Here is a 26,088-nt window from a genome sequence, read left to right as displayed (position 1 = left end):
CCCTTTTTTAAATAAAAATAGACTTTATTTTATTCCCCAGGAGCTCATAGGGATTCCGTGTGTACACCCTTCCTTCCCTGCTCTACCTTGCTACATTTCATATCATCAGTTCTCCTTCCCTTGCAGGATTCACCCTCACAGGATTGTCATGAGGATTAGATGAGTAAGTGGTTGGCAAATAGTAAATGACCTCCGGGGTTTTTCTTAAAGGGGACTCCTTCAATTAGGAGTACACCAATTATGATGACTCATTATTAACAATGAATTGATATGGATTGTGAAACTAGACATCTGTTCCTCCATAATTGCCCACTGCCATATGTGCAAAAATAATAACTCAAACAGAATTCTGAATTTTATTACAGAATATATCTAAAATACAATATTTGTTAATTTATAATATGTCATTTGAATGGAAATATACTCTGTACCACAACTATAACATTTTTTATAGATCGTACTTCTTTTACATCTCTAGAATTCAAAAATCACTAAATTACAACACGATTCATGTTGAAGATAACTTTGCTACAAATATATAAGAATTTTAAAAGTTTTTCCTTTAACATCTTAGAATCATGAACATGTATTTATCTGATTTATATTACATAAAATTGTGACTATTTTACCTGATTTGCTTTCATTGGTCTCTGTATGGCTTTGCACTCAATCATCCTACTTTCCTATGTTTTAAAAATAGCATTTCAACAAACAGTTGTGAGTTGAGTGCTCATACCCTCAGTGCTGTGAACAAAGTCAAGGTGCTTCATTCACTCCTATCCCTTATATTAAATTCCTGTTATAGAAAGATGGATACCTTAAACAGAGAAGCACCCCACCACAACACTTCGGCCAAGGGTGACACTTGGTCCAACTCTTCACATTTATTCAGTAAGCATGTCAAGTGAGAGATGAAGGGTCCAGAAAACCAGACACAAAGCAGCCAGGGTCCATATCACGAAGGTAGATTTGTGCTTAGCTAAAGGGAAACATCTGAAGATTGACTGTTTGTGTACCAGCTCTGGGACCATCTTATTTAAAGGAAGCTTTGATTTGTCTGTTCTTTAGTGGCTGAGCTGGTCGCCAGTTGTCCACCATCAGCTCTTCAGGTTCACCCTCGAAGTTGAAGTTAAGTTGACGGAATTTTGACATCTAAAAGACATAGCAAAAAATTTTTAAAGTTTCACAGTATTATTTACGTATATGCTTGTGTTAAATGTTGAAATACATTCCTCAACATTTCAAGTACCTTCTATCAATGGCCAAATCTCAATAGATACATAATCACACGTGGACTATGCATGTATGCTTTCAGTAGCAAATCCATTCATAAAAATACCCAGAATCTGACCTTGCTTTCTTATTCTCATTTTAAATCAAACAGCAAAGTCTATATATCCGTGCCTTTATTATGTACAAAATACCAGTTCTCAATCCAAATTAAAATTTTGCTTTTTGCCCCAGGGAAAAAAAGTACAACATCTGTACAATTAGATAAAAGGCCCAGGATCTGAAAACTCTATGGGCTGAGTGACAGATAAGCTGGCATTCTGCTTAAATATATAGAAACACAAAAATGTATTTTCCCATGCTGGGATTTCAAGCCCTTGTCATGGTTGATTTTTATTCCCTTTTACATCTGTTTCAATGTCCTGGCTCAATGCCGTGACACAGGCAACAGTCAGAAAATATCCCACCTTCTTTGAGGTTGTTTGAAAAGTGGAGTCCCCCTTCCCCTAAATGAAGAAAGATGGTTTGGGCAATGCAGAAGTACATGAACCAGTAGACTTAACTTGATCTCTGTGCAGTAATATATCTCCAATCATCCCCATGAAATCAACACTGATATAGGCCATTACCTGTAAGGTATCTGACTACCTTACAGGTACTGCAATGCAAGGAAACTCTCTCTAAGGGCATCTAGGGTTTTTTGACCACAACAGAATTCTAGCAATATGAAAGAGTTAGTCACCAGGTGTGGGGGCACACTCCTGTAATCCAGTGTCCCAGGAGGCTAAGAGGATCATGAGTTCAAAGCCAGCCTCAGCCATTTAAGGAGGCCTTAAGCCATTCAGTGAAACCCTGTTTCTAAATACAATATAAAAAGGGCTGGGATATGCCTCTGTGGTTAAGCATCCCTGGGTTCAATTCCAAATACCAATCAATCAATAAATAAAGAGTTAGAGTCTGCTTATAAAGTACAATTAAGTCAAAATTTTTTATCAATCCAGTGTAAGTGACGAATACTTCCTTTCTCCCACTTAAATTATATTCTCACATTGATCAATTTGACTCATTATTTCAGCAGCAGAGAGACAAAGCTTGAGTAAAGCCAATCAAGGCAGCAGAATGTAGCAGGCCCTTTTATATTCCATACCTAACATCCATTCCCCCCACACTTGACCATTGATAGATATCTGGCAGATCCCTTTAAGCCACTAAACTGAGCCTGGAAATCATATTCCCTTCCTGAGGACTGGATTCGAAGTGGGATGTGAAAGTTTTGCTAGGCTGTGAAGGCTTTTGAAGAAAGGCTTCTCTGTTCCTAGGGAACCAACAGAAGAGTTGTTTCTTTTCTCCTTGAGGTGACTGTACCTGGATATGATGTTCAAAGTGCTTTTGCATCCACCAAGTTACTAATGGTCAAGGTAAGTAAAGAGAATCACAAAAAGAAAGAACCAGAGTTCTGGCTTACTTAATCTGACCCTTCTGTGTTATATGATATGAAGAATATCCCTACTATTGTTATTGTGCTAATACATGCAATATTTCTAGCTTAATATCACTTTCTACCTTAAAAGGCAATTCAGAGCACAAGGACTAATGGAGCCGGTTCAATAGCTTTTATCTCTCTGGGTACTTTTGTGTATGGGTGTGTGTGTACATAATAAATCCATTTGTCATAATAGCTATCAATGGCAGACTTTGGATCTTAAGCTTAATTGTTCTCAGTGAAGGAAAAAAAAAAAGAATTTTCATGTTTTTAAATCATAACCCAGGCTAGGCTCGGTGGTACACGCCTGTAATCCCAGCAGCTTCTTGGGAGGCTGAGGCAGGAGGATCACAAGTTCAAAGCCAGCCTCAGCAATTTAACAAGGCTCTAAGTAACTTAGTGAGACCCGTCTCCAAATAAAAACATAAAAAAGGGCTGGGGATGTGCTGAGTGGTTTAATGCCCCTGGGTTCAATTTCCAGTACCAAAATAATAATAATAACTAATAATAATAAACCATAACCCAAGCACTACATCTTCAAATAAGATGTGGCATTATAATCTTTGCTTTTGCTACTACTTCAGTAGGGTTGCTCAAATGTATGACAACAAGGCCAATTTTCAAGTCAAGCATATTATTTTGGGGCCCATTTTGATATACTACAAAGTAAGCTTCCAGTCAGATATAGATTTCCTCTAAAGAAAGCTAAAAAATATCTTTAGTATTCATAAGTTAATATTATAAAGGAGAACACAAGAATATAGCGTCCTTGCTCCCAGACCTGATTTAACCACAAGCTAGGTGGGTGGAAAGCACTTCAATTTTCCTGAACCTCTGTTTTTCAACACATTCTACACAGCAAAATGAGAAAGTCGGACAACACGACCTCTCTTGCGCACTGCATATCCAAATTTCTACGATTCTAAAATTTTGTAGGCTTAAATCATACAACTATTCAAACACTTGTCATTTGCAAAGCTGCTCATTGCTGACTCTCTCCTTAAATTATTCATGATGCAACCTCTTGTGAATCCTAAGAAATGTCCATTTTCCATATTTTATCTGTGTGCTATGTGACAGCCCAGGAAAAATCCTTTTGTGTTCACTTCTGTGGATGCTCATCCCTGAGAAGCTGCATTAGTTCTTGAACATGACCATCTACACTGTATGGGTAATGTAAGACTGTCTGTTCTGAGTCTCTGCGACAAGCCCCCTGAGTTTTGATAGATACTTTTTCTCCAAAGCATGACTTTCACCTTCCTTGGGATTCAGAAATCCATTCTTATATAAATGAAACTGCATAAGCTTCTACTTGAGTGAGCAGTGGGTTGGGAATTTTCACTGCTATCTGTGTAACCTTGAATCTCATTTCTTTCTTTTTTTTTTTTTTTTTTTTTGAGTCATTATTTCCTCATAGCTGATCAAAAAAACCCCAAAACAACAAAAAACCACATGCAATAGTGAAAGATACTTTTCTCATTTAATCCTCACAATGAACCTCCAATTTTACAAACTAAACAAACTGTGCCTGGGGCCATGGCTAATAACAACAAATATTTGCTGAATGCTGATTACTTGCTGAGTAGTGCTGCACATACTAGTTGCATGGCTAGAAGCAGCAGGAGGATCAAATCCGAGGACTGATTCCAAAGGCCAAACTCTTTCACCTTCACTAAACACTCAATGTCTCCAAGCAGACCTTTCTGTAGAAAACTGACCTGCTCACTGCTGACACTAATGGGTTCCTTGAGCACAATCCAGGTCACACATTCCAGAAGAGGAGGGGTGGTCAGCGAGCCAGGGTAGGTCCAGTAGTCCAGATTTTTAGGAAGGAGGCCACGAGGATCAAAGCCAGTGAAGTCAGAGCTCTTACCCTGCCAGGCAAACCCACAGGTTAATTTTGTCATGTGATCAGAACAGGAGGGCGAAAGGAGACTGCAAAAGATAAATAAATCTACTCCTCTGGAACAGCAAGAAACCTTTTTTTTTTTTTTTTAATACACTATTTCCAGATATGCTGGCAAACAAAGTGAAAAGAAATTAATAGAAAGCATTTGACTTGGACATATTGATTAGGCAGGTGTGAGCAAGAACTGATTATATTCACACGTTCATTTTTCATTTTGTCCTCTAACATAATCATTTATGTTTTCCATTAAGTCATTAGCTGATCACATCTGGTATTTTAAATGTGACTGGTGCCACAAAAATAATTTTTTTTTAAATTTTAGATTTCAGTAACAGAAATATATTATCCTTGAAGAGGAGGCCATTGTCTTGCCACGCTATTTGACAGCTAGATCAGAACTAAAAAACTGTGTTTGGCTCTGGGCTGAATATCAATAGATGAAAGCAAGAAAGCTTTCCTGGAAGAGTGACAAGGTTGTTCAAAGAGATAAAACTATGTCCTATGAGAATAACTAAAGGAAACTAGAGATAATTATCCTAGGGTAGTTGAAAACCCTAAGGTCATGTGGAAGAGGAGTCGGGTCTATAAGATATGATTCAAGAGGATCAGGCCAGGAGTGGACATTGCACATTTCAGAAGATAGATGCTGTTTCAACTTGAGGATAAGCTTTATACAGCTGGGGCTGCCCCTGGTGATGGGCTTCCCATCACTGGCAGTGACTTTAGTGTTTAAGCAGATTCTCACTGACCTCAAACACAGCTCTGTTACAGAGAGGATTTAAACACAGGATGGATGAATTCAAAGAAGTCACAGAACATAAATCTCCAACAAGCATGACTCTGTTTGTCTTGTTCATCATTGTATCTCCTGGATTAGCAAAGTGGACTGGCAATAGGAAGTACTCAACAAATATTTGCTGTATGAATGAGTGGATAATTTGGCCAGATGATCTTTCAGCCTCCTTGCAATCATGAGATTCTCCAATTCTTTCATCAGGATATTCAAATGATTAGAAACAAGATTCAATAAAGGCAGTTTTAGAGCACTAGTAGAATTAGGGTTAACTTTTTGCAGAAAGAAAATATCTAAGCAATATTTTACCTTCATTAACTGTTCACCCAAATACCACATGGCAATATAAAACTTGATCAAAGGAAATTTCTAAAACCAATAAAGTATTGAAAAAAAGGACACCCCCAAAAGCAGCAGAAAATTAAACTTTACCTTTGTTTTAATGGAATCCAGCATATCGAGGACTTTCTGAAGGCCTGGGTTAGCACTGCCAATCTATAGAAAAACACAAGGAGGAAGATAATGTAACCAATTTGACGCTCTAGCATTTTGAACTTGGGCAGCACTATCATAAAAGTTCTCTAAGAAGTGAAGCAAAATCTACCACTTTATACATGCCACAGTGATCTGTCAGTGTCTTAGCTACAAGGCACTGACACCATGGACTTCCCTACTGCTACTTCCCAACCTGCCTTTGCTTCTGCCCTATAGTTAACTCTGAAACAATCTTTTCAGGAGTCCCCAGTGACATTCAATTGCTACAGCAAAGCCTACCCTCAAGCGCTTTCCTTCCCTTGCCTCCTTGAAGGCTTTTACAACACCACCTTTCTTTCTTTATAAACAGTCTCTTGTCCTTCAGCTTCCCCCATACCCTAGCTTTGAGTCTTTGACTCCTCTAGTACATTTTAAAGTTTCTCAGAGTTGTGTCCCAGCAGGTTCAGTCAGCTCCTGCTTCTTTGTGTTATCCTGGGATGACTTCAAAATACCTGCAGCCCCCCACCCCCACCCCGTCAATATGATGTCAGAGATAGGGAATCGCCAGTCCAGACAGTTTGACTCTCCTCTTTACAACTGGCCAGAGGGCAGCTCAACCTGTAAGGTCCCACTGTTGCTGAAATTCTCCAATACAGAGTCTCTCTGTCTTTGAGCCCTCCAGAACTCAGACTTACTTGAGTGTTGTCTATCATCAAACAATACTTTAGTGATCTTAGTCTAAGGTTAATTTAAAACAAAACACACACCTACTAGTGGTCTATAGTTGACTTCTTTCTGTTCTTCTAATTTCCATGTAAATACTATCTAAACAACACCTCCCACTTTTGTCTTTCTGCCCTCCAGAAAGAAAAGATGGAGAGATGGAGGGAGAAGTAAGCCTGAAAACACTTCAGGGCCAAAGAAAGGCATTTACTCAGCTCTTTTGTAAAACTCCTGTTGGAAATGTTCTGTCTGGTCAATCTTTCTTGAAAACAGGAAAAAGAACTAGGCCACCAACTAACCTTCAAAAAAATGCCCAACACAGCCAGCCCATCAGGTTGTTCCACGGCTTTTCCAAAATCCTTATATTTGGTGTTCCAGTGAACCAAGTGAAGCTAAAGCCAGAGAAGACAAAAAATCATAGTGAATGATTAACATGATAAAAGCCAGCAGACTTTAATCCAGTGATCATTTCTCCTTAACTAATAGTTACTAAAGAAAAATGGTGGATAATTTTAAATAAAAGCTTTTCCTTCATTTTCAATCTAATCATCTGCTACTTGGTAGAATAGCAAGTGATTTTATCAACAGCTCTAAGATGAAGACATGTTTTGAGAGAAGGCACAAATTTTTTTCTAGATTTATGCTAAAACAAATTCCTCCCATTTGAATTTATTTATTTATTTATTTTTTTGTAAATGTTGTCCTTGGGGAAACTAGAGAAAGCTTTTTAGCCTTAATTGTAATATTACAATTAAAGGTTATAAGAAGCAAACATGAATGGCCTTTGCAAAAGAAGTGGTTCACTTAGTGTGAGTTGAATTTACAAAATTGAGCTTTTAAAATTAATGCTAACTAGCCATTTACAACCTTTGTTGTTGCCATATCTTACCTCTGCAGCATACGTTGTTTTATCCACAGTGTGTTCAGAACCTTGTCCATCAGATGAGCCCCAGTGAAAATGAAACTGAATCAATCTGTAGGTGCCATCGAGGGGTCCCCCTTTCAGCGCTGAAATTAAAATGCATGTGTATAATATATCTGTGCACACATACATACACACATGGACACATGCATACACACATACATGCATACTCGTACATCCACACATGAAACACACATTGCTAATATTACTTCATGTGTGTTGGGTAAAGTATAGAAGCTCTTCATAATCTTTGCTTGTTGAGCACAGTGGTACCTCTTCCTGTGGGTTGATTTGGAATCACAGGTTCAGGTCCAGGAGGAAATTTTAAGTGTAACTAATAATTCCTCTGTGCATCACTTAGGATGAAGAGTCTAGGCAGCTACTTGCCGACGGATTGGTCTTCTGCACACACATGCAAACAGGGGACCTTGCTTCTGACACTACCCAATGGCTGCCCTAGGACGTATTTCACAGACCTCTGACCCCAGTTAACACCAGAATTTGTAAATTTATTAATATACATTCTATCAATCTTAACTTTATAAAATCTAATTCTCCTTACGCTCCTGCTAACCTGTTTTGTCCCCTTAAAATTTTAATGAACCTCTTTGACTTTATTTCCTCACCTATAAAATGGATATATTCATTTAGTTCTTCACTAATAATGTACACATCAACTTTTATGTTCAGTGTTATATGCTTTGTTATCTCCAAGAACTTAAAAGTCTATAATAACTATACCCAGATTATACCATTCCTGGTATTAATTTATTTTTATTCAGTAAAATCAGTACCAGAAACCACATTTTTAGATTGTATATATCTGTAGATAATTAACAAGTTGTGTCTTGAGAGAAGATTATAATAGTGGGAAATTGCTATAAAAAAATTCTTTGTTTATCTTATATGTATTAGTGGGATTATATATATATATATATATATATATATATATATATATATTTACAAGTAACCTGTAAGGGTAAAATTTCTAAGCTGATTCTAAGCTGCAAAAGTCTGAGTTAAAGTGTAAAAGACTAGGGCATTGTAAAGCTTCTAGATTACAAGGCCTGGGATAAAATGTAAAAGTTTATTGTTACAATTCCCCTGCTATCCCCAGAACCTGTAATGTCTGTAAACTTGTTAGGACAATGCAGGACCTGCTCAGTAAATATCTCCATTGATTCCCTGGTTGTTTAATAGCTAAGGGCTCCAGGTAACATGGCACGTAGGCATCCAGGCCCCAGAACCAATCAGTTTGAATGTGTACCCCACTTAGAAGTGACCAATCACCCCTACCCAAACTGTTCCCGCCAATGAATGGACTAATCATGTATCAGAATTGTTGTTCAATTTCCCCGCGCCTCATGATGATTTGTTCTGATGTATGCAAAGCCCACCACCCTCTCCAAAAAGTGTACTTAAGCTCTGCTTGACCTCTGCTCTGGGCTCTGGGCTGCTCTCCCTTCTTGAGTGAGCACAGAGTCCCAACGCGTTGGAACGGATCCCTAATAAAAATCCCCCTTGCCATTGCATGAAGCTAGTCTCGTGTGGTCTTTCCTTCTCCGACGTTTCGCCGGACCCTTACAAACCGAGTTCTACAATTTATTTACCTAGTACTCAAATTAAAATAGCTGTTGCTTTAAAAGTTTTTTATTAGCCTTCGCTTTTAATTTCATAAAATAGTGAACTCAAATTTACTTTGGATTTTCAAGACAAAGGGACCCAGTCTGTACAATAAAGTTTGTTTGCTTCATTTCACTTAAATATGCTTAGATGGTAGCAACATCCATTCATCTATTCAAAGTAAAAGATGAAACTGGATGGAAGTTATTTAGGCACCATGGCTTTTCTATGGCTTTTGATATATTCAGGTTGCCAGCTTTGCTTTATAATAGGTTAGAAAAAATAAGAAGAATGAAAACAGAAAGAATGAATGATAAATGATGTTATGTTACAGATCTATTAAGAAACACAAATTTGAGTGTATTCTGATAAAATCACATCCCTTGAAACACAAAAGTAACTTATTATAAAAGTTTATATTTGTCTGATAATTCCATATGGAACGAATAGCCTTAGCCCCAATACCAAGGTTTCTCTGAAACAGAAGAATCCCTTTTCTTTGTAAATAACATATCCTTAAAAATGAAATACATGTTTATAAAATGTCTGTATTGAAAATTATTTTATAATAACTCTTTAAGGAACAAATTGGCTGATTGTAAAAATCAGATCCCATTTGTAATACCATTAGTGCTACCAAGTGATAAAACAAATTAAATAAAACTATATTAAAGCATCTGAGATAACTGATCTTTCTGAATGTATTTCCTTTCCTCCTGTAGAGAATCATACCAGGATCTTAAATTTTAAAGAGAATAAAACTGACTGTTATTCTCTTTCTTGTAGGCCCTAAAATTGTGACCTAATTTACTTGTTTCATAGAACATTTAGAATTAGGCAAGAGCTAGATGTAAGCTTTTACTTAAAAAGGCTTTGTGAACACCAGGAAAACAAGCAAAAAAAAAAAAAGTGCTCTGTGTTTAATGATTAAATACATTCAGTGCTTATCAGTTTGCACCAGATACCTGGGTTTAGTCCCTGTTAAAAGAAAACTTATTATGCATTTAGAAGCCCACTGTAATTAGGAAGGGTTACTAAATCATTAAAATTTAATTACTACAAAAAGCAGTGGGTTTGATCTTCTTTACCTGGTTATTTCTCAGCAAATTCTGAGCAATGAGGTTAATCAATTATATAACTGAAAAACATTGTTATAATAAAAATCACCATAAACTCTGATAAAGGTAAGCATATATCTTTTTGAGAAACAGAATGACAACATTTTGGTTAAATATAGGAGATTATACTACAATCCAGGCCTATTTATTTACTTATTAAATTGCTATATGATATTTTCTAAATTGTCAAGCTTTAAAAAAATACCTCTTTCTAATGCAAAAATATATATTTTTTAAATGGTGGAAATTGCTAGGCATGGTGCCGCATATCTGTAATCCCAGTGGCTCGTGAAGCTGAGGCAGGAGGATTGCAAGTCTAAGACCAGCCCCAGCAACTTATTGAGGCCCTAAGCAACTTATCAAAACCCTGTCTCAAAATAAAAAAATATTAAAAAGGGCTGGGGATGTGGCTCAATGGTTAAGCATCCCTGGGTTCAAGCCCTGGTACAAAAAAAGAAAGAAAAGAAAAGGCAGAATTTACTGAGTGAACATTTTTGGAACTCTACAAAGTGTATGATTTGCTATATCACAGAAACATGTTCCATGAGGGATAGAGAAATATAGTGAGACTTTCTACTCTATTTTTTTTCAAACTCCAAAACTTTAATTATATATATATATATATATATATATATATATATATATATAATACAATATAAGCACTAAGTATGGCATTATAGAATGATCTATATTTATTACTTGATAAATTATTAAACTATTTGTTTTTGTTAAAAATAGGAGATTCAGTAATACTGAAATAAATCAGACTTCCCACAAAAATATAAACTTAAAATTTAGCATTTTGGGATATATTTCATCCTAATCACTATTACTTCTTAAGACACCTTCAAATAGCAAACTAAAGACCTTTAGTGTATGTCAATAATCTCTCTTAAATCCAAGAGCTAATAAACTACTCCCAATTATCCTTAGTTTAAAAACTAAAGTATATGCAATTTTTTGTTAATAAAGCAAATCAATAATTCCACAGAAAACATAGCATTTCTAGGAGCTGAATAATCTCTGCAAATATCCTAACATTTTAAAATCATGCATTACTATAAGTACTACTGATTAAATCATGCATGCTTAGCTTGTTGACAGTAGCCAATAATCCTAGGGCTCCATGTCAGGGCAGACAAATCTAGTAGAAAAATGCCCATATTTCAATTCTTTTCAATGAGATATTTAGCTGTCACTTTCAACTACATTAAGCAGTCAAAATTCAAGAAAATGGAAGTTTAATTTAAATCATACAGCAACTGCATAGGAGTGAAACTGATGCTGATAACATAATTAACTAGTACGCTTAAAAGGCTTTGGTCAGTTTTCCAGCTATTTAGGGTTCTGATCCCATTAACTGAGCACATGAAAAGCCCTTTCATTTCATTTCTGGTTGTTAAGGTTCCTTTTAATTTATGCTTGCTTGTGGAAGGAAAATTTTACAACTTCAAAAGCTAGTCCCTGAAAATCAAGCAGGATCCATGTACAAAGACCCATTATGTCATACAGACAATGTTCTGCTTGAAACGAGTACAGGTGAGCTTCCTTCCTTCTTTTTTTCTTGAAATAAACAAATTAAAAAATTCCAATTTCAAAAATACATACATAAAACAGAAATCAGGTGGGAGTTAAAAATAAGCTGGCCCAATAATTCTGACATTGGCTTTCAATTTTTGCCATAACTTTGCAAAAAAGCAGGACAGTTCTAAACTCATTAATATAAGTTAATAAGTTAGCAGGAGTAAATAATTTGACTAGTATTCTTTTCCACCAGAAAAAAAAAATCTGGCAATAAAACATCTCAAGCTGGGAGAGTTATTTTTTGATAACTTAAAAATTACCTAACAGGATTAGCAATTTTTCATTAATTCAAGGTGGTTTATTTAAAGGGGTTTAGAAAACTGATGAGAACTTTAGCCTAAGCTTCCAGTTAAAGCCTATAATTCCGTCCTTATTTCCATCCTATTTTTTGTTAAAAAGAATTATCTCCAATGTAAACATAACAATAAACTCAACCAGCTCAGTTCCTGACACCCAAGGACGTAAGGTGTTATATTGTTACATTAGGACATATTAGAAAACCTAAATTTATGGGAAGTTCTAGAAGGCTGAAATCTTATCAAGGGAGGAGAAATGTAAATGAACTGAAGCATTTAAATGCAGAAAATAAGAGGTAAAGATTGTCTAAAAATATTAACACCATAAAGATCACTCCTAACTAAAGGGCTGTTAAATGGTTAATTTTTAAAACAATTAAGTGACCAAAATGAATGAATAATTTTTAAAGGTTAAATGTAAGAAAAGTACATTAGCTTTCCAAAACCTGGTATGTACAAACTAAACGTTAACTATGATTATCATTCAAATTCTATTTTTAAGAGATTGCCATTTACTCTCTCCAGTAAACTAGGCAGGGGAAGACTTAGCAAGTTATTTAAACTCGAGCTTTCTGTTTCTTCATGTTTATTTTAAGTGGGTTGACTACAGGATCTCTACCATTTGTTCCAGCTTTGAGTCTAGAATTCTTTAAGAAATAAATGAAGTATAAAGGCTGTTTTTCTTCATGGTATTGTTATTTTTTAATCAACCCTGTAGATGGATTTTCCATTTATATCAAATTTTAGTATATTCTTCATACTTGTTTAATCAAAATGACTGAAAGAGATGTGGGCAAAATTACAAAGGAGTCTTTCATGGCAAGAGAGAACAAGTCTTTGTGTGTTGGGGGGGGGGTTACTGAGGATGGACCCCAGGGGTGCTCTACCCCTGAGCTGACTCCCCAATCTTTTTTATTTTATTTTGAGACAGAGTCTCCCTAAGTTGGCTCAGGCTGACCTTGAACTTGCATCCTCCTGCCTCTGCCTCCTGAGTTACAGGATTACAGGTATGTGCCACTACTCCCAACTAAGTCTTTCTAATACTCATTGCTGACCCTTGTTTTTGTATACTTTCTTGCCTTTCTAAAGTACATACTGTATACTCTTCTTAGGTCCCCTGGTGTTTCCTAGTTCCCTTTGCCTGGAATCTCTCCCAAGACATCAAAATCCTTCAAGTCTCTACCTAAGACTATTTATTCCAAAAATTCCTGACTACTCAGACTCCTAAGCCTCCCTCATGTTTCCACAGTTCCTTGGAATACTGTCTTTTTGTATTTATCAAAGTAATTTTCAGTGTCTGTTGTTTCTGGGTCCTTCTATTTTAGGCAGTCTCAGCCCACACTGAGCTCTGGGGATGAGGAAAGGACCCAAGAACCCATCCTGCCTTCATGACACTTAGTTTATCAAGTGTTCAATCTATGTTACTAATCAATTTTTTTTTTTTGTACAAGAACTGGCTGGATAATACTTGTGTCTCTAAAAACATGTGTTAAAACCCCTACCTAATCCACTAGTTTGTATTGTGTTTCATTATCTAAACATGGCCATTATTCCCCAGAAGAAATAGTTGAAAAACATGTGAGTAGGTCTAATCAGTTACTGCTTATATAGAAATCCTTCAAAGGTTAATATATACATTATAAAATTCACAACTATATAACTTCATAAATAGAATCAATGCATATTTAAAATAATAAGTCAGATGTTTGGGAATATATAAAAATAACATTTTAAACTACCAAGTGTAGGAAGTAACCCTAAATGGTATTAAATTAAGGTTACTTCAGAATTTTATCACAAGTACAACAGCTACAGCAATTGCCTAATAATTGTTTGCTAAGGAACTGCTATGTGCCAGGCACTGGGCTAGGCGCTTCATACAAACTGTCCTATTTAATCTTTCCTCGGTGGCAGATACTACTGTTATTCCACTTTTAATTTAAAAACCTTAAAACTTAGGGAAGGTATTATCCTTCCCCAAATCACTGAGATAGTTAGTGGCAGAGCTTAAATTCGAATCCAGGTCTGTTTGATCCCAATTGGCACTCACAGCCATCCTACCATAGGCTAAAATCCATTTTCCAGTAATGCACACTACTGGAATAATTTATTTTCACAGTCTCCTTTGTAAGGAATATATAAAGAGCTACTTCATCTGGTTCCATTTGTTTCTTCATTGTTCAAAAAAATTAACTATGCAATTTCTATGTAGCATCCAATAAGGTAAATAGTTGGTTTGACATTGTATCTGTTGCCAATAATTGTGGCCTTAAAAAAATAGTTGTCAGCTATGGACTAAAGTAGCTCATCTGTTTTGGTTTTTATATGACTAAACATGAAACTTTATATCATCCTTTATGTATATAATAGAAATCTTGAGACCATTGACCATACTATAAATATATGGTAGTTTTTATAAGAAAAAGGAAATTGTTTTATGTTTAATCAGTTGAGCAGTGTTTCTTTGGGATGGAGAAATTCTTGGGAAAAGCAAGAATTACTGGAGACGCATCATCAGTGTATATCCTCGACTTGATTTTAATCATAATGCCAGAAAGTGTGTGTGAGAGAGAGAGTGTGTGTATGTTTCCTGTTTGTCTGTCTGTATGTCTAACTGTGTCTGTGTATACTAAGAGAAATATATAGGGAACATGTACATAGGTTGAAAACATTTCTCAAATGATCTCCACATTATATCTAATTAAATTGTCTTCCAGAATTACTGTTTTAGAAAGCCAAGTGTCCAAAGCTTTTTAAAATAGGGGAAGATGAATGTTGTTTTTCAAAACTGAACTGAATATACTGTACAGCTACTGGAAAAGAATAGTCAACTTGACTTATTTGGTTTTAATTATATACTATATAATACATTATTATTGTGGACCATTACTCCAAAACTCACCCACCCCACTCCCATGTCACCACCAAACACATGTTTGCAAGACCATTTCATTCAATGACCTTCAGAGGAAAACACTCAGGAAAATAGGGCACTGGCAATTAAATCAACCAGTGAGCAAGAAAAGCAGTTACTATGACTAAATGGGATTGTTCTCCTTTTTCTAAATAAAATACAAGAAGCATTCAGTAGCATCCTGTAAATAGCTGTATTACAAATAACCCATGGTAATTGGATTTATGGGTAATGGGTCAGGTATGTTCACTAACTCTAATAAAACATCTTTGTTTGTGGAATGAACTTCTAGATATAGACCAAGATAAACTGCCCCCTTTATGACACTAGCCCAAAGTGAGAAATATTCATAAATACAATGCTCTCCAAGAATTTCAGTATTTTAAATTGTCTAGTTTTCATCACTTTTCTTATTGCTACTTTGAAAATAATGCACATGAACATGTATTTTTTCAGGGAAAGGCATCAATTCCAAAGACAAACATTTTAGAATTAAACTTAAGAAGTTATATTTTTGCAAGTTTCAGTGTTACTGATCTGATGAGGGTGGGGGGGCTTCCCTTTTGTGACTTATCACAGGCAGATCACAGTTACTCTATGCCCTACACAGAAGCCAAGAATTTTAGAAAGGAGACTCAGGAAACTTCAAATTAATTAGCCTACTTCTTTGAGTCTGGGACCTAATGAAGCCTATTAGAGTGGCATCTTAGGGACTAAGACAAACTGTAGTAGTAAAGAGTTTCCTATCACTGCTGGACTTCTTCCACTAAGGTGGGAATACCGCTACTAGCTAAAGGGCACACTTTAAACACTAACCTGCTGTGTCCTGAGAGTCATCAAACTCCACGTTGAAAGAATGACCATTGTTGATGATCCTCCGAGAAGTCGGTTGCTCATAGCAAAGGCACAGAGGTTTCAGGGAAGGGTCATGCTTGGCTATTTTGGTGTCAATGTTAACAGGGGACTGACGCTCTCCCTTGGCAATGGGGAAGTCCTTATGCCAATGTTCCGGTCCTGAAGGGTGAGAAGACACATGTGAATACCCCAAATGTTTGGACGGATATACATCCAGACTCCCCAGAAAGAGGCAAGGGTTCCAAAATCAATCTGTTCAGTTCCCTTTTTGGTGGTACCACTTAATATTAGAAAGACCTTTGAGAAAACAATCTATGCCTCAGTTTCCTCATTTGCAGAATGTGATAAAAATATTATAAGCTTATCTTATAGATGTTGTGAGAATTAGAGTCAATACACATAAAGCTTTTAGAGCAAAGAACATCATATAAATATTAGCGATTTTCATAGTCATTTTACTTCTCAGCAACTGAAATCAGCTTGTGGCTGGGATTTGGGATATGCCAGCTCACTCAAAGTATCCACACAGCGCCTGGTTCCTCCCTCGTGTCCTCGCACTGGATGAAAGGTCAGAGCCACTGCTCATGCACAGGCACCCCTTCTTTAATAGTCAACAGCCCCACAAGGGGAGTCCCCCGCCCCCGCCCCGCTAGCCTAAGACGCACCAGACGCATCGTGGTCTTCCCTCCGCTAGCTCGGCGAAACCCAGATCTATGGCCATGATAAAGCCCAGATCTTGGTCACTGAACTCCTAGCATTGGAAGTCGAGAAATGAAGGGGAAAACTCGGGAATCAGAACAATGTATTCAAAGCAACTCCAGAAAATGCCCCGGGACAGTTGGTGCGGGGAATCTTAGCCACAGGTGGTGCTGAAGCAGACAGGATGGAAGAGGGGCTTAATTTCTCTGTGATCAACTAAAATTTTCCGTTACTACCCTTCCCCGCAGCCTACTAGATCAGGTTAAAGGGTCCCACCTCGGGACCCAGGAACGACTGTCCTCAGGTCCTACGGACGGGGGCCTCGCCTGCCTCTCCCGGGCCCTGCGCGCTGCCAGCGGACGCCGGGATTCCTCGACAGTGCGAAGGAGTTGGGGCGATGGGGGCATCCTGGGCGCAGGGGAGCCGCGGGCGAGGCTGGCGCCCGGGGCGCACCTGAGCCTCCCGCTCTCCGGAGCCTCCCCCGCTCCCCGCGGCCGCGGTAAACAGCAGGTGCGGGCGCTGCGGGGCCTGGGCAGGCATCCAGGATCGGGCCCCGGCGCCGCTAGTCGCCCGCACTCACCGTTGTGCTTGCCGTATCCCCAGTGATGGGACATGGTCGCGCCGGCGGTCGGGGCAAGGCAGGAGTTGGCGCCTGTCTAGCGGTGGCTGTTCGGGCGCCTGCACGGTGCGTGTCCGCGAGTCGCACTGCCACCGGCTTTTATAGGCTCCCGCCAACTTCGTCCTCGGGGGCGGCCCGGGGGAGGGGACCCTGGATGGACCTGAGCGACAGGGGAGGAGGTGACGGGCGGAGGTGATCTCCCAGTGCTCGGGGCGGGCTGGGCTGGCGAGGCGCCGGGGGCGGGGAAAACGCCCTCTCGGCGGGCGTCCGGCCGGGCTGGGGAGCTTCTCTCTCACCGCCCGGCTCCCCTCGGCCAGCAGCCCGGGCCCCGGGTTCCTGGGAGAGCCTCGGAGCTCTCGGTGCGCGGTGACGGTGGTGGTGGCGGCGGCTCCCGGTTCCTCCGTCCAACCGGGGCTGCGGATCGTCTATGCGCACCCCATCCCCCTCCGGAGCACCGAGTCTGGCAGAGGCGCTGACAGCTGGGGACCCGGGCCCCGGGTGCCCTTCATCTTCTTCTGTCCCCATTATGAGCGTATCCCAGGCGTTGGAGACTTGCGGTCCCGCCCCATCGGCCCGACTCGCGCGGGGTTTCCAACCGAGGGTTCACTCTCAGGTCTCCCGGGCCTGGGGCTGGCTAGGTTAGGAGCTTTGACCTTGGGGCAAATAGGGATACGGTCCTTGAGGCGTAGCGGAACGCACAGCTCAGGGTGTTGAGAACCAAGCGCCCTCTGCTGGACGGCTGTGGGATAAAGCGAGACGGGAGCCGCGGTCTCCTGCCAGCGCGCCCGCAGGAGGCCTGGGATTGTATTTCCACGTAGCTCAGCAGGGCCTCGCTTAAAGTGCTTATTTTCTTCTACTTTACTACTTCTTTTATTTAACAAATTAACTTTGGGGGAGGTGAATTCCTGGTTGAATACATATTGATTTAAAATCACCAAAACCTCAAAATACCACATTTTTTTAAGGGAAAATCAGGTAAAAGAATGTCTTTCAAAGAGATGGAACTTTCTGGGGAATTTATATCTGGCATACTTAGGAAATCACTCAGAATAATTTAATAAAAAGGGCATTTTTGAGGACAGGCACCATTATGGTTTTCGTGCGCTGTAAGGCAGTTTGCATTAGTTCTTTTCTTGTTTCTTTGACCTAAAACTGATTTTAAGAAAGCAGATTTTCCTGGACACCTAAAACTATTGTGGACCTGAAGCCCTGTGATTACTGTGCCTAATGAGAAAGTCTGGCCGTTTTAAATGGAGAAAGAATTCTATTTGCCACAAAAGACTTTGCCACAAAGATACAGAGGGGTGGGGGTTTGGGGGGCCTTTTCTGCCGTCTCTGTGATCTTTGAGAGCATAGTATAAGAACTGAACTGAAGTAGGATGTCATTATTTGTGATTGTATCCGCCTTAATATCACTTTACTTATATTTAAAAATCTATATAAAATAAATGGATAAAGTATGACTGCAAATTTTTACAGTGTCCATGACAAAATCATTATCTATTATTTATTTCAGTCAGTTCTACCCACAAAGAAAAATGATTCATGTGTAGATTTCCTTGTTCTATCCTAAAACTATAAAATTGTATTCCTCTGCATAAGTGGGTCTTTTGGTTGATGTCACAGGGAATTCTTAGGCTAAAGAGCATCAATGAATTTTTAAGACTTCTAGGACCATTATAAAATATAGTTCACAGAGAAGAACTTTTATTTTGACCCCTGTAGTTGCATAGTCTCTCTTGAGAGCCAGTGAAATAATTTTTTATCCCTTGCATAATTTTAAAATACTTATTAGGTCAGAAGGAGAGGGATTCCTAGTTGCTGTGAGACTCTTCACTTCTTCCTAAGAATATGCCAGTGATAAATGCTGGGAGTTGAGCACAAAGCCCATGAATATCAAGTGGGCTCTAAAGATTTGTAAAGGTAGCCAGGCTACTAAAGCAGCAGGAATCCCGGTCTTCATTTCCTGTGGAGCTGGATTGTGGCTTTATTAATACATGGATGAAAGAGGAGCATATTTTGATTATAAAATATCCCTCAAACTTCAGGCACCACCAAACTGCAGTTTACCAAGACTCTTGTTGTGGGATGTTCCCTGATCTCTGCTAGTTCTCCGCAGGAGAAGACCTTCTCCACAGAGCTGCTGTTTCAGAGAGTGTCACATGCTCACCGATGGGCAGGAGGTGGCTCACCTTTGGGTACTCAAGAGAGATCCAAACGTTTTTTATTCACATTTTTTAGTATTACAGTAGTTGTCAGCATTTTTTTTCTTATCAGTTTTTTTTTTTCTAATAATGGAGGTGGCTTTGTGCCTTCCTGTAGATCAGTCACAACCTAACTTTACTAAGCGCCTTCTTAACCAACTGTCATGCATAATTCACTGGTTGCCAGACACTATTTGATTTTTTTAAAATGAAAAATAGTAACTGCATTTCTACTAGAGAGAAGGATTGGTTCATTTAAAAATAATCCTAAATTAAAAAAAAAAACTGATAGTATCTGAAGAAAGATTTTACCTCTACCCAGGGAGGGAGTGGGGGAGACAAATGATATATATGGGAAAATATAAAAAAAACACTTGATGTCTGTTTCCATTATAATAAAAAAGCTTTAACATATTAATGTTGGTGAAAATACAAAATAAAAATGAAAAGTATTTGCTTTTCCCACAAAAATGTAAAGATATTGTTAAAATATTTTACAGTGAGGTATATGTGATTTATTAAATATTTAACTAAAACCCCAGATATGAGTTATAGTTGTTTCAATTATTTTATATATATGAAGGCTAAGAGCCACTCACTTCTTAAGGTTCCCATAGATCTTTTCAGAGATCCCTCTAGCCTGGTTTTTGTGACACCACTTTATAATTAGAAACTAGATTCTAATCATCCACCTCAATAAGCTATTGACTGCCCATTTGTTAAGAATAATGACAACGACCCTAGGATTATTATAAGAATTAAATTAGTGAGAGGTACTGTGGAATGAAATTGAGCAAATTATGTTTTATTTTGCACATATATAAATATCTAATAACAAATGCCACTATTATATATAACATGCCCCAAGGAAAAAAAAAGATTCCCCAGAAAAACAAAGAATTCAATTAGTGAATATAATCAATCACCTGCCACCTGATGGCACTCAGTCAGTGATAGCTATTCAATTCTTCCTAGACAGTGCTTAACAGAACCTGATGTAATGAATGCAAAGGTAAACATCTGGGCAAGGTTCAAGGGAACAATTTAAGAGGGGTCTGCTTCCAGCCATCTGAAGTTTTCTTTGTGGGAGGAATGAGGAGTGTTTGGGTCATATAGCAGTCCATTCTATCACATTTGAATATTTTGTGTTATTACACTGAGCCTCTGAGTGTGGGAACTGTGTTACGTGATTTTACCTCTGTCCTGGGTACCTAATCTCCTTTATCTAGCCTAAGCCCCAGGACAGGATACATGTAGAACCTACTCACTTAAAGCTCTTTAAAATTATAACATTTACTAATCCAAATGGAAGAAACTGCAGTTCTGCTTTACAAAAGCTAGTCAGTTAAAAATAACATTGTGTTAAAATAAAATTAGTCTTAAATCTGGGTTAATTTACTAGCTCAGCTCTGTGACTTTGGGAAAATTGTTTGCTCTTACTAAGATTCAGCTTCCCATACTATTTTTTTTTAAAATCCTGTTTATTTCTTTATTTTTTTTGTGCTGCTGGGTGTAAACCCCAGGTCTTTATTCATGGTAGGCAACTGTTCTACCTCTGAGCTACACTCCCAGCTCAGCTTTACACCTTTAAAAATAGGACAATAATGGTACCTATCTCAGAGAGTTGTAGTGAGGACTAAATAATATAATTTGTGTAAAGGATTTAGCATCATGCCAATAGTTAGAATTTAATAAATGTTAGTTATCATTTTTGCTGTTGTATGTTTTTTGAGCTCCTATTATGTGCTTGTTTTGTTTTGGTTTTTTGTTTTTAATGTACAATGTGAGTCCATTCATTTAACAGATTTTTTTTTCACTTAACACATCTTTTTGAACACTATGTTGTGTGGGCATCAGCTCAGAGGCTACAGCCACCAACCAGGGAGCCTGATGGATGGGGATGGTATCGATGAATAAACAAACAACAGGGATGAAGTTAATTTCCAACATTAATGATGAATGTGGAGAAAATAAAATGGGAATGAGTTGGAGAACCACAAGGGAGGAAGTGCTACTTCCGCTACAGTGGTCATGAAAGTCCTGTGGAAGGAAGCATCCACTGAGGAAAGATCTGGGAAAGGACGTTTCAGGCAGGAAAAAAATAGCAAGCATAGAGGACCCAAGCAAGGAAGTTTCTAGAACAGCCTATGACATTTGTTTAGGGATGAGGAAGAGAAGACAAGTAGTGAAATCAGAGGCAGGCAAGGGTTGCAGACCATGAATCCAGTAAGAATTTTATACTAATTATCCAGGGAAGCCACTTGAGAGTCTGTAAGGAAGAGAATGATACAAACTGTAAGTAAAAAAATTAAAAGAAATTTAGAGATTATTTGACCCAACTTCTTATTTAATAGATGAGGAAACAGGTGGAGGAGGTTCCCAGAATCCTTCATGCTGTTCCCTACCTCCTTGCTTTTACCTATCTAAAAACTAGCTCTGGAAAAAGATTTAGGCTTTCTCTCCTGATGTACAAACCCATCCAGTCCTAGCTCTGGCTTTTCTCTTGGCCTCTGAGTGTCTCCTCATTCTTCTACAGACCAGAAAGCAGTATCACACAGGTGCCAAGAGCCCAGGTTGTGAGTTCAGAATCAGTTTCTAGGACATACCTACTACCACAACCTTGGCTGATTTATGTAACCTCCCCAAGTCTCTGTTTTCATATGTGAACTGTAATAAGAATATCCAGAATCTTTGAGAGTGTTAATACTTTATGTGAATTAGCATGATTCTGGGCATCTTGTAGCTACTCTGATAAGGTTATTATCGTTGTAGAGAGCCATAGACTTGTAAAATGTGAATCAGTTTTGTAAAATGTCAAATCTGAGTTCATACTCTGACTCCAACGCTGACTTGCAACCTCACCTTGAGCAAATTAAGCCCTCTCTTCAAATTTCACTTAACTTGATTTGTAAATTGGAGGCAAATTCCTGCTCCAGAGTATTGTGATGAGAATGAATATCTAGAAGATGACAGATAAAGTTTTAACACATTTTCTTGGCTGAATAAATGCTATGAATTGTCATTATAATAATTCTTCCCATTGTAAAATGATAAGTTGGCTTTTCTGTTTCTTTTTTTTAACTTGGATGAAAAAAATAATTCACATTTAATTAACATTTTTGGAATTCCTGCACTATAAAAATAATACTTACTGCAGTCTACTTATGCACCAACACAGTTCTGTGTACTTCCCATTGGCCTACTTTACAGCCAGGGTCACTGAGGCATAGAGGTAAATTAGCTTAGCCCAAATTACTCAGCTAGGAATTGATAGAGCCAGGTGTGAAAAACAAACAGCCATACTCTATTGTTGGGGATCTTAGCATCTGCCTTGCAGTCTTCCCTAGAGCCAGCTCAGTGACTTCCAGGAGCTTAGAAAGACTCCTGCTGTAATAACAGTGTATTAAGATTGTGTATGAAGCACTGCTCTATAAAACAAAAAGTGATATCAACATGGTAGGCATCTTTAGAGTTTCCTTCCAAATAACCCTGTAACCATTGGAGTGGTGGAAGATAGCAATGACTTTACATCTAACAGTTGAGTTCAACTTCCCTTAGCAAACTGCTTTTCAGACTCTTAGAAACATTGTTTCTATATGTGTCTTTGTTTATTCATGGTACCTAGTATTAGTTAGCTTTTCTATCAGTAATCCAATCTAGTTTTTAAGATTCAAACATTGTTACCATTTTTCAAACAGAACTGTAATGAAATATTAAATGTGATAATTACACTAAAATATACAAATTATGCATTTTATGCATTTTAAATATTTTATGCTCCAGGCAATTGCCACATGTGGCACCATGAAATAATTAGAGTTTGGCCCTCCTTAGGTATCAGTTTTCTGATAGGGCCACTTTCACCTATAGGGGATGCCGGTTATATCTGGAGACCCTTGATCTTCACAGCTTAAGGAAAAGAGTGGTAAGTGACTGGCATCCACTGGTAAAGGCCAAGGATGATGCTGAGCACCCTACTGCACAGGAGTGCCCATTCATAATAAGGAATTATTCAGTCCCGAATGTTAACAGTGCAGTAGTCTCCTCTTATTTGTGGTTTCATTGTCTGGGGTTTCAGTTACCTGTGGTCAATCACAGGTTGAAAATATCAAATGGAAAATTCCAGAAATATACAATTTCTAAGATTCCAGTTGTGCGTCATTCTAATGAAACCTCACACTGTATGTATGGCGTTGTCCACCCAGGACATAAAGTATTCCTTTTTCTAGCATAGCCATGCTGTATGTGCTACCTGCCTGATAGTCACTTAGTGGTCATCTTGGGTATCAGAAGGACTGCTGTGGCATGTGTTTGAACATCCTTTATTTGACTTAACAGGCTCAAAGCACAATAGTAGTGACACAAAGGAGGCACAGAGCATAAAACATGGAAGAATAGACTAATTCTGATACTATGTAGCAATGTTGCAGGGCATAAAGGAGTGTGTGTGTGTGTGTGTGTGTGTGTAGTTTGGTACCATTTGCAGTTTCAGATATCCACTCAGTGTTTTGGGATGTATCCCCTTGTATGGGGGAGGGGGCATTAGTGTACACAGGTTTTAAAACCCTGCCATAAGATTATTTATGAAGGGGCTGGGGATGTGGCTCAAGCGGTAGCGCGCTCGCCTGGCCTGCGTGCGGCCCGGGTTCGATCCTCAGCACCACATACCAACAAAAGATGTTGTGTCTGCCGAGAACTAAAAAAATAAATATTAAAAATTCTCTCTCTATCTCTCTCCTCTCTCACTCTCTCTAAAAAAAAAAGATTATTTATGAAATATGCTTTTGTCAAAAATCTGGACGACAACTCCATATCCAGCAACATGTGAACCCTAGGATGGTGCTTTGCCCACACTATTTCCGCACTTTCCTTTTGTTTATTGTATAGGTTAAGAAAAAAATAGAATCCTTCCCCTGCACCTTGGAATTATTGTCTGCTTACTTTGCTTCAACACACTTTTCCAATGATTTTTCTACCCAAATCATTATAATCATAATAACTTGATTAGGTCAGTGTTAGCTTCACTGCATGATTAAACTTCTCTTTCGCATATAAATCACCACCTCACATGGGAAATTCCTTACTTCCTTTTAGTAACAAAAGCAAGTCAAAATTTTCTGTGAAGACAGTAACAAAAACAGCATGGTACTGGTACCAAAACAGGCAGGTGGACCAATGGTACAGAATAGAGGACACAGAGACCAATCCACAAAATTACAACTTTCTTATATTTGATAAAGGGGCTAAAAGCATGCAATGGAGGAAGGATAGCATCTTCAACAAATGGTGCTGGGAATACTGGAAATCCATATGCAACAAAATGAAGCTGAACCCCTTTCTCTCGCCATGCACAAAAGTTAATTCAAAATGGATCAAGGAGCTAGATATCAAATCAGAGACTCTGCTTCTGATAGAAGAAAAAGTTGGCTCCGATCTACATATTGTGGGGTCGGGCTCCAAATTCCTTAATAGGAAGCCCATAGCCCAAGAGTCAAATACAAGAATAAACAAATGGGACTTACTTAAACTAAAAATTTTTTCTCATCAAGAGAAACAATAAGAGAGGTAAATAGGGAACCTACATCCTGGGAACAAATTTTTACTCCTCACACTTCAGATAGAGCCCTAATATCCAGAATATACAAAGAACTCAAAAAATTAAACAATAAGATAACAAATAACCCAATCAACAAATGGGCCAAGGACCTGAACAGACACTTCTCAGAGGAGGACATACAATCAATCAATAAGTACATAAAAAAATGCTCACCATCTCTAGCAGTCAGAGAAATGCAAATCAAAACCACCCTAAGATACCATCTCACTCCAGTAAGATTGGCAGCCACTACGAAGTCAAACAACAACAAGTGCTGACGAGGATGTGGGGAAAAGGGTACACTTGTACATTGCTGGTGGGACTGCAAATTGGTGTGGCCAATATGGAAAGCAGTATGGAGATTCCTAGGAAAGCTGGGAATGGAACCACCATTTGACCCAGCTATCGCCCTTCTCGGTCTATTCCCTGAGGACCTTAAAAGAGCATACTATAGGGATACTGCCACATCAATGATCATAGCAGGACAATTCACAATAGCTAGACTTTGGAATCAACCTAGATGCCCTTCAATAGATGAATGGATTAAAAAACTGTGGCATTTATACACAATGGAGTATTACACAGCACTAAAAAAACGACAAAATCATGGATTTTGCAGGGAAATGGATGGCATTAGAGCAGATTATGCTAAGTGAAGCTAGCCAATCCTTAAAAAACAAATGCCAAATGTCTTCTTTGATATAATGAGAGCAACTAAGAACAGAGCAGGGAGGAAGAGCAGGAGGAAAAGATTAACATTAAACAGAGACGAGTGGGGGGAGAGAAAGGGAGAGAGAAGGGAAACTGTATGGAAATGGAAGGAGACCCTCATTGTTACACAAAATTACATATAAGAATTTGTGAGGGGAAAGGGGGAAAAAAAAAAACAAGGGAGAGAATTAAACAACAGCAGATGGGGTAGAGAGGGAAGATGAGAGGGAAGGGGAGGGGGGATAGTAGGGGATAGGAAAGGTAGCAGAATACAACAGTCATTAATATGGTATTATGTAAAAATGTGGATGTGTAACCGATGTGATTCTGCAATT

The 26,088-nt window shown here is 38.4% G+C and overlaps 1 protein-coding gene across 1 annotated transcript; it reads right to left on the bottom strand.

The window, feature by feature from the left end:
* Positions 1 to 342: 342 nt before the first annotated feature.
* CA2 (carbonic anhydrase 2) lies at positions 343 to 17,893 on the bottom strand. The gene is made up of 7 exons (XM_081265805.1): positions 17,204 to 17,893; positions 15,886 to 16,083; positions 7,502 to 7,620; positions 6,912 to 7,004; positions 5,848 to 5,910; positions 4,432 to 4,587; positions 343 to 1,152 (listed from the first exon to the last, which is right to left on the bottom strand). Exons 1-7 carry the CDS (start codon positions 17,235 to 17,237, stop codon positions 1,033 to 1,035), a joined length of 783 nt encoding a protein of 260 aa, XP_081121931.1. The 5' UTR covers positions 17,238 to 17,893; the 3' UTR covers positions 343 to 1,032.
* Positions 17,894 to 26,088: the final 8,195 nt, after the last annotated feature.

Source organism: Spermophilus citellus, assembly GCF_964194105.1.
Source record: "Spermophilus citellus genome assembly, chromosome: 14".
Classification (NCBI taxonomy): domain Eukaryota; kingdom Metazoa; phylum Chordata; class Mammalia; order Rodentia; family Sciuridae; genus Spermophilus; species Spermophilus citellus.
The sequence above is the reverse complement of the archived record's forward strand: the minus strand, read 5'-3'. Positions and strand labels throughout refer to the sequence as shown.